Source organism: Pyxicephalus adspersus, chromosome 4, assembly GCF_032062135.1.
Source record: "Pyxicephalus adspersus chromosome 4, UCB_Pads_2.0, whole genome shotgun sequence".
In the NCBI taxonomy this organism is placed as follows: domain Eukaryota; kingdom Metazoa; phylum Chordata; class Amphibia; order Anura; family Pyxicephalidae; genus Pyxicephalus; species Pyxicephalus adspersus.
In genome coordinates, this window is record NC_092861.1 from 714,076 (window position 1) to 724,422 (window position 10,347).

At 40.1% G+C, this 10,347-nt stretch overlaps 1 protein-coding gene across 1 annotated transcript; it reads left to right on the top strand.

The window, feature by feature from the left end:
* The first annotated feature begins 1,630 nt into the window (after positions 1-1,630).
* On the top strand, positions 1,631-8,120 carry LOC140328883 (vomeronasal type-2 receptor 116-like). Its single transcript, XM_072408778.1, has 4 exons — positions 1,631-2,188; positions 3,176-3,391; positions 6,238-6,361; positions 7,210-8,120. The coding sequence occupies exons 1-4, from the start codon at positions 1,631-1,633 to the stop codon at positions 8,118-8,120; spliced, it is 1,809 nt and encodes a 602-aa protein (XP_072264879.1).
* Positions 8,121-10,347: the final 2,227 nt, after the last annotated feature.

Here is a 10,347-nt window from a genome sequence, read left to right on the forward strand (position 1 = left end):
ATTCTCTGTATTGCCCGACTCGTAACTTCTGCACAGCCATTAAAAGATCATCTCTGCACCACCCTAACATTAGTACCCACTACTATACCACTCTGCCAATCACCTCTGTATCCATGTGTTGGCCTTTACACCACTTTACTCCGCATTCCATATTGTGTACAGATATCCCCCCAAATAGCAATAGACCTAAAAGAGCATATGCTGGGGAAAGAAAAGAGAGTGAAATGAGGCCTACTCCTCAATACACTGCCGTGATGCCAGGACTCCTTGGTAGCTGTATACCCTACAAGGCACCTACCCCTTCCCAAGTACTTCCATATACCTCCCTATCAGCTCTCCAAATCTACCAATTCATGTTTTTTCAAAGATGCTGGGGGAGCACTCCAGCTCTCCCCTGGCAATATCTTCCTGCCGGTAACATGGTTCCTCTGCTAGGATGAGGACATTCTCTCTATGAACTTCGGGACAGGACTACATGACTACAGGAGCAACTTCCTCTCTCCTCACCTCCATAAAATAGGGGGAACGTGTCCTATAATCCCTGGTATAGCTAGGAACAATGTGATAAGGGCACAGGAATGGAGAAATATACAGGAGGTTAGGATCTCAATAGAATTCTGGTAGAATCAATTAGGATTCTGTCACCTTAAGACACAATAGAATGGGGTGCAATAAATGCATTGTGGGGGGTCAGCTTAATAGTGGTAAGCAGTCAGAGAGTGACACAATGGCGCAGGTCACACAGGGATTTGCCTGTTTTCTTTATTTTCAGCCACAAGCAAAATATAACGCCTTTACATACAGGCAAAAACACAAAATAAATTCCTGCTCGGCTGAGCACTAACTAGACACAAGATCACGCTTTCTATACGGGCGGCTTACTACCAGCCACGCGACACAACTCCAAGTAAACTTACACTGTCTATTTTGTCATTTTAGCAGACTTTAGCAGCAATGGTGAAAGACGGTCTGTTCAACCAGTTCCCCCAGCTACACATGCTCATAGCGCAGACCTTTATAGCCCTGAAATGAGCTGATCTCCATCACCTGGCTGAGAGCTATATAGGAAACCTGTTTTGGACAGGAAGGGAATGAGGAGCCCCACGACCAACCTGCTCATCATTCCAAAAAATCCAGACCCGACAACACCATTTACCAAAGTCCTCAGCAAACAATGTTATCCCAAGGCAACCCATCTTTCCTGGATTTCTGATATCTCACCCAGCGTTTTCTAGCTGAGATATCCACATTCTGTAGCCTAGTACATTGTATATCAAAGAAACCTAGGCGAAATATAACGACTTTTCCAATCACTGTCTCACAGCATTAATAGGATATTTCACTAGAAGAAAATGCTCATTAAACAGACTGACCTAACCAACACAGAACAAAATAACTAATAATATTCCTCCCAACCATCTATACTTACCATACTTGTGCACTACCAATCAGAATACCTGGCACTTATAGATATAGATAGCTTGTGGCCGACTCCCCCGTGACAATGAGTCCAGCAGCCATTTGTTAGGCCCATGCACTGTCTTATGTTCTCCAAAACTGCTGAAATCAGCATCAGCTACATAGCCATAATATATCTGTATCATAAAAAATAAGGTTTTTATATTAGTGCATGAAGAAATCCAATAACTCTATTTTACAGATCAGTTATGGGGCAACCAGACATGTTCTCAGTAACAGAAATATCTACCCAATATTCTTCCGGACAGTTCAGAGTAACCAGGCCATTTATTTCATACTCTCGGGTCTTCTCAAAATCTTTCACTGGACGTGGGTTGGAGTTCTGTCTTCTGATGACGACTCCGGTAATGAGGAAACCCAACTTCTCACCCAATATCTGGCCATGGAGGGAATTTGTGTTGCCTACATGATTAAGATTAAGTTGGAACGCATGAGTATTACAGAGGAAATATTTAAAAAAAGCATTGAGACCATCAGAAGGTCATCTGCTGAGGTTATAGTTCTTTGTGGGACCTATTCTTCATTTATGGCCAATCTTCTGACTGAAGTAAGCCATGTGATACGTGATAAAACTTTGGTTTTTGGACCAATATTTGCCTCGAAAACATTCCTCATGGAACATTATAAAGAAGCTGTTGATGGTAGTCTGGCTGTACAATTTTATAATCTTCCTGTTCCTGATATGAAGAGTTTCTATGACAGTTTTCAGGTTGTGAACTAGCCTGAGGACACATTACTGGGACACATATGGCTGCTACATTTACACTGTTCAGGAGCCAAGGAGTCCTTTAACAGATTTTATAAAGATATATACAAATTTCCTCTACACAATTGCTCTGGTACTGAACGTGTCACTTCCTTCAATAGTTTTCAAAGTCCGGGATTAACTGATCGAGTATATAAAGCAGTTTATTCATTGGCTGATGCTGCACATGACATGTATTTGTCCCAAGTCAATCAGGCTGCAGATAAGATAACCCGGGAACATAAATACCCCCATCAGGTAAGCAATGACTTTATATACAATGCATATGATGTACAGTATCAATATCTTGCATACGTGTAGATAATATATACCCCCATCCCTTACAAACAATAGAAAGGAAATTGCATGAATGGTAGCTGATTGTTACTGCAAATGTTTTGACATTCATAGCTAGAAGTTTGCAGTTTGAGAACTGGGAACCTGTAGAGTTTACTATGGATTGGTTACATTGCATACTTCTTATTGGCTCCTTATTCAGGGGACCGGTATATAACAACATGAACTTTGGACATTGGTACATTTAGGGTGTACTTACCTTTTCCATGTGACTCATTTACATTTTGTTTCTTTTAGATTAGGAGAATAAATATACCATATCGTTTTTCTAATGTTACGGTTTTTCTTTTCTGTGTCAGTTCACTATCTATGAGTGAGTTATCGATAAGAATTAGTCAGTGCTATGTCAGTGAGATTACATATCAATACAAAATCATTAACTCTGTCATTTAATGTTTCAAATCCTTCCAAGCTGCCTTGTCAAGCTGACCCAATGAAGCAACTAGATAGGCTGTGAAAAGTCCTTATCATTACAAGGACAAGCTAAATGTGACTGTCTACTACTAGATAAATGAGAACCTTCACAGAGTTATGCAATGTCTAGTTTTGTGAATAAGAAATCTATGACCAGTTTTCTCTTTTCTCGTGTGATAGCTTCACCATTGGGTCAAGAATCTGAAAAGCTTGGAGGGAAATCTCCTTTTTCATGAAAATGGAGAACTGATCACAAGATTCCGAATCGTGAACTGGAGGTGTTTGAGCAACAAGTCCATACTTCGAAAATATGTTGGTAACACTATCACCAATGGATCTCAGCGGTCTTTTCACATTCGGGCAGAGAGAATACAGTGGAAAAATGGTTCTACCAAGGTTAGATATGGAGTTTATATTCTATAGGAAATGATTGTTGTTACCCTGAGATAAAATAAATATCTGATGGCAGAAGTCATCCGGAACAGAACGACCTTCATAGGAATTCTTAGGACAGGAGAACCATCTTAAAGCTGTAAGACAATTCATTACAAATCCAAATTCTAGGTTTATTCCTCATTTAAAGCTAAACTTCAGTCAACATCTTAATGGTCCGCTTAAACCTTACTCTCCTCCCTTTGTGTAGCACTCCTTGATATTTTTTTATTTCAATCTTTTTATTGGGTTTTAAACAGAAATTTTACACATTTCAACACAAATAAATAGTAATGTCCTATTTTATTATTATTATCTTTATTATTATTATTATTATTATTATTATTAATAAACAGGATTTATTTAGCGCCAACATATTACGCAGCGCTGTACATTAAAGTGGGGTTGCAAATGACAGACCAATACAGACCATAACACAGGAGGAGAGGCCCCTGCCCGGAAGAGCTTACAATCTAGGATTTGGATCTTTTGTTTCAGCAAACAAGTCCTTAACATTTATTTTTCTTTTAAAACTTTATTTATAACCACAAAAGAAATGGTTATAAATGAGGTAAGAACATATTAAAATAGCGTATTTGTATTAATTGCAAGTACAAAAATGCAAGAATACCAAGATAGGCTCAGTTCCATTATCAAACAAATAACGACAGTGAGCATAAAAACATCATATAAAATTATTTAATGACCATCTAATAATATCTTTATGTTCACAGTGTATTATTTTTTACTGAGCCATTACTATAATAAAAATTATAATATCAAAAAACTTTTTTTGTCTGTTTCCTCCATTTTCTACATTTTCTTCTTATACACAATAATTAGTGTGAACAAGAAATGAAGGGAGGGCATATAAATTCTAACCTGGAATAATATAATTATATTACCCTCTAAATCTTATCAATGAGACTAAGGGATGGATACAATCATGTAAAAATATCTAAACTCTGAGAAATGTAAATTGTGCAACATAGAATGGCGATATCGGTATATGACCCCGATCCTCGGCATCCAGGGTGTGTTCCATATAGGCATACCATTTGTCAAAAAACTTGGTTACAACATTATCTCCTGAATCCTCGGCCTCAAATAAATCCCTGTAATATAACATTTGCATGGAAGATTCAATCATTTTCAAACTAGGTGGATCCTTGTGAATCCATTGCAGCATAACTGCTCTACGTGTTGCCAACAGATACAATGATATCCAAAATTTAGTTCCTTTCCTTAACCCCCAGCGGTCTAATTCTGTCTGTTTTTTTGATGCAAAAAGTGATCCTATTTTTTTGCATAGAAATTTTTGTTTATATTGTGGGCCTGTAATTCTTAGGATTAACTCCCGGGTATGATAATTATATTTATTTATTATTAATGGCTGTATCTGGGGTTGAACTGCGTCCCTTTTCCTGTGTACAGTACCGTATTCCAGATGTAGCCAGATGAGGATTCACACAGCATATAGGTCTTCATCCCAAATCGTGCCCTCTTTGACACAATGTACTGCACCCAGCTGAGCCTCCCCTTGTAAGCCATTAGACTTTCGTCAATGCTGACATCTCTTTCTGGCACATAGGTTTGCTGGACATTTTGTAGAATCATCTGAGACAAAATGTAAATCAGGGCACTGGGCAATGATGCCTGGTGCACTAAAATGTGTATTTATACTTTTGTTTTATGTTTTTATGTGTATTTTACTGTAAAAAAAAATGTAAAAGCAGATTACATAGTATGTCAATAAATGTTGTATTCTAAAAATATCTCTTGATGGGTCAGCAGTAAACAATACAAGATTACCTGCAAATAGTTTGGCTCTAATTTCCCTATTATCTTAGCATTTTATCCCATTTAATAAATCTACCGTCTCCAAATACCATAACAAGGGTTCAATGGCAATGTTAAACGGTGATAAAGGGAAACCCTGTCTCTTTCTCCTTCCTATTGGTAAAAAACTTGACAGAAGCCAGGAGTATTATTTCTCACCCGAGGGTCCTAGTACATGGCAGCTCATGGATTATAATAGGGCTTTCGTATGCCTATTTTATCTAAGACCCAGAACAGCCAAGGAATATGCACATTATCGAATGCCTTCTTGGCATTGTAACATATAACTGCCAGATCTAAAGTAGGATGACATTTGGCATATTCCAACACCGTGAGCTGATATTTGTTACTGCAGATCTACCCTTAACAAACCCTACTTTCATAGGGGATTATATATGGGGCATGTATTTCGCTAGCCTATCTGCTAATATTTTAGAGAGTAGTTTAGCACCCAAGTTTATTAATGATATTGTGCAATTGGATGACGGCCGTCCGAATTCACATGGTTAGCACAAAAGGTACAACCCTGGCACATGGTTAGCAAAGGAGGTACAAACCAGGCACAAGTGTCCTGCGCAGCCCTCAACCATACTGAAGACATTTGGAAAGAATGTAAATTCTGAGTTTAGTGATCTCATGCAATTTACCAAACCCAAAAGATGCTTTTTAAGTTAAATGGGAATGCCTACAGACACAGTCCTACATTTTTTGTAAAGCCTTTTTGGAAAAGTAAAGGGTTTTTAACACTGGTGCCTCTAACTTTAAATAAATTAGAGCTAGATCAAGCTGTTTCTCATATATCATCTCCAATTATTGGGCAATCTGTGATACGATGTACAGATTCATTTCCCTAAAGCTCAGCATGTCTAGAGTAAAAAAGTGCATAACATCAAACAAAAAGCATTTGCAGAAGGGTTGTATTTTTCTGTTACTGCTTTGAGCACCTGACTGTAGACTTTTCTTATTTGCAGGTTCCGAGGTCTCAGTGTTCAAAGAATTGTTTGCCAGGAACCAGGAAAGTTCCGAAGTCTGGGGTCCACTCCTGCTGCTATGACTGTGTCCAGTGCTCAGAGGGGGAGATATCCATTGTCAGCGGTATATGGGCATTTACACTATCACAGATCTTGTTTGAGTTCCCACATATAGGAAAGTTAATTGGCATGGGCATACTAGATGTCAGGAATAACGTTAGTGCGCCTCTTTATAAAAGGTGGTGCAAGAATATCACCATTTTCTGTTAGTCAGGGTCAGGCCTTGGAGTTCAATTGTTCCATATAAATCCCTAGCAATTATTATTGTTAGGCATTTATAGCCTTTTTGCTTGCAGTCCCCAGTACCTGTTGTAGTGTTTAGCTGGGCTGATTTGCTGCTAGCTTGAGTTTCATTTAATTTATTGTTGCCAATATTCCCTGGTCCTGACTCTTCGATTGTACGCTGCCTGGACTGAACCTTGACTGTGACTCCGACTCTGCTTTTTGCTTCTCCTTTGGTACCTCGTCTGATGGAATGATCACCTGTGTATGACCTTTGGCTTGTTTTAGAGATTTCTCTTTGTACTACCTAATCTGTGGGCTCCTGGTCCTCTGCCAGCCCTTCCACAGACACTATCACTTGACCACCGAAGTCCTGGGTGCAACCGTGTGCTGGGAAAACGCAACCAGTCTACCGATGCTGAGCGGGGGCTTGCTATAGGTGAAGACTTCGGTGTTAGATTGAGGGACTGGTGTCTAGTGAGGAGTGTTGCTGAACCAAGGCCTTGGAATTTCCTTGTTCTTATAAAACATGGTGAATATAAGGCATGCAATTATTATGATTACAGAATAGGTTGTTAGTTAATTTCATTTGCTTCAGCTAAACACAACATTCTAGTCTGATGGCTGATATAAATGATACATCACTGAATATTACAGAACAATATGTATTCATCCTTTTATATCTTCTAGACAGTGAGAACTGCCAGCAATGCCGATATGATGAATGGCCCAATGAGAAGAAGGATCGGTGTGTCCTAAAACGGCTGGAGTTCCTCTCTTACGCTGATGACCTTATTGGAGTGATCTTTGCCTTGTCCTCCTCCATTCTTTGTGCTATGACTGGACTGATATTACTGGTTTTTATTTCACACCAAGACTCGGCCATTGTAAAAGCCAACAACAGGAACCTGAGCTTCACCCTTCTGGTCGCCATCATGCTGAGCTTCCTCTCTGTTTTCTTCTTCCTTGGACATCCTGCTGAACTCTCCTGCTTGTTACGGCAAATCTCTTTTGGAATCTTCTTCACGATTGCCATCTCATGTGTCCTTGCCAAAACCATCATGGTTTGTGTAGCGTTTAAGGCCACCAAACCTGGCAGTCTGTGGCAACATTGGATCGGAAGCAAACTTTCTAATAGCATAGTCATCTTCTGTTCATCCATTCAACTTATAATTTGTGTCATCTGGTTGTCTATCTCTCCTCCTTTCCAGGAGCTGGACATCCATTCTTATCAGGACAAGATCATTGTTCAGTGTAATGAGGGCTCAGTGATTGGGTTCTATTCTGCGTTGGGTTATATGGGGTTCCTGGCAGCTGTGAGTTTTCTTCTGGCTTTCATGGTGAGGACATTACCGGACAGTTTTAATGAAGCCAAGTACATCACTTTCAGCATGCTGGTGTTCTGCAGTGTGTGGATTTCGATGATCCCGGCCTATCTGAGCACCAGAGGTAAGTACATGGTGGCTGTGGAGATATTCGCCATACTGAGCTCCAGTGCCGGAGTCTTAGGCTGTATATTTCTCCCCAAATGTTACATTATGTTATGGAGGCCAGAACTTAACACTAAATCATATTTATTGGAGAGAAGAAACCAAGGATAAAATGTAGTATAATTGGTAAAATAGACATGTATCTGTGTAATTTTGCTGTTAGTGAGATTCAAGAAAGTCAGATAGAGACAGAAAAAAGAGATAAAGTAAATGAAATATCTTGGGATGGAATAAAACAACCTAAAACATATTGTGCTAATCAATAAACTGAAGAGAAGCTCTAATGTGTAAATTATAAAGGATATAAAATAAATAAAGTGCACCCATATCCTTGATCAATGTTGATGCAAAAATTTTCTCTAAATTGATTGCCAACAGGTTATCCCCCTATATGCCCTCCTTGATCCATTTGGATCAAACTGGGTTTATCTATGGAAGGGAAGCCAAGGACAATACTATTAAGACTATATTGCTGACCCAATTTGCTAAGTCTACAGGTACTCCTATGTGCTTGCTATCCATAGATGTGGAAAAGGCCTTCGACAGGGTTTGTTGGGAGTTCATGTATCTAGCGCTACGTCAGGTAGGCCCGGGCCCTAATATGGTCTCTAGAATTGCTGCTTTGTATTCCTCACCCAGGGCCCGAGTGCGGGTTAACAGCACCCTTTCTGACTCTTTCCAGATTAAGAACGGTACAAGACAGGGGTGTCCTCTTTCCCCATTGCTTTACGCCCTAGTCATGGAACATTTGGCTGTGGCCTTGCGCAACAATCCGGATGTTCAAGGGATCAGGATAGGCGATACCCATTACAAACTCTCCTTATATGCAGATGATCTCTTACTATATATAACGTCTCCACATGTCACGATACCTTCGGTACTGAAGGAATTTGACGAATTCGGAATACTTAGCAATTTTAAGGTGAACTACTCCAAATCGGAACTTCTAAATATTACCTTAAATTCGACTCAAATGTCCACTATACTCCATAATATGTCCTTTCGGATTTGTTCTACCGCCATTAAGTATTTGGGTATAATGATACCATCCGACCCTTCTGCTTTGTTCTCCCTTAATTATACCCCTATTTATAGTAAACTTCAATCCGATCTTCAGAAATATGACTCCCTGCCTCTTTCCTGGTTCGCTCGCATAAACACTCTAAAAATGGATATTGTCCCCAGATTGTTATATATCTTCCAAACGGTTCCCATATTCTTGCCATCTGTATATTTGCGCAAAATACATAGGTTGTTTATACAATTTATATGGAATAAGAAGCGCCCCAGATTGGCATTCGGCGTCCTGGTTAAATCTAAATGTAGAGGAGGAGTGGGGGCCCCTGATATTGTTTCCTACTATAGAGCATCTGTCTTAGTACGCCTAACGGACTGGTTTCATAGTCGAGAGATGAAGGAATGGGTGATGCTGGAAGAACTTATGTCACCAGTGAGTCTCCGGTCCCTGCCGTGGGTGGACCGGTCATTATTACGAATGACTTCCCCCATGCCTTTACTTTCTCTGGACTTATTACGTTTATGGGATATTCTCCTTAGATCGGGCAAATTGTCTACAAGACCGGGGCCCATGACACCATTGTTTGATAACCCGGCATTCCCACCGGCATTGCGGGTTACCAAATTCTTATCCTGGTCCGCCCCCGAACATCGTCACCTAAAGGATGTAGTTTGTAATGGTCGGGTTCCCACTTTATCCTCCCTGGATCTTCCACATAGAAGTAAGCTACTATCCTGGCTTTCATACCAGCAATTATTATCTTTTGTGGCTTCCTTTACCGACCCATCCTTACTACACAGAAATCTTACGGAATTTGAGCAATTAGTTAGCTCACCTGGTCGTCCTCCCCACGTTGTCTCTAGGCTATATGAGCTACTCACACAAAATCCTGAGGCTATGGGCCCCACATACACCAGATACTGGGAGAGGGATATGACCGGCTCCATAACTGGAGAGGACTGGGAAACTTCATTTACCCTCACACACAAGATGGCACTGACTTGTAAGGCCCAGGAAGTTAACTATAAAATTTTGTCTAGGTGGTATTGTTGCCCAGTGGATCTGCATAGAATTTCTCCCTCAAACTCGGACAGCTGTTGGCGATGTTTGTTGCAACAGGGGACAATGCTTCATATCTGGTGGGAATGCTCAAAGATATATCGTTTCTGGGATCTGATTATTCAGATATTTAATGATTGCTATGGCTCTACAGTACCCAATTCCCCCAAGGTGGCTCTTTTATCCATGATTACTGGCTCACTTAAAAGCATTAAAAGAGGTGCCCTACGGCATTTTCTTGCTGCAGCTAGGGTCCTTATT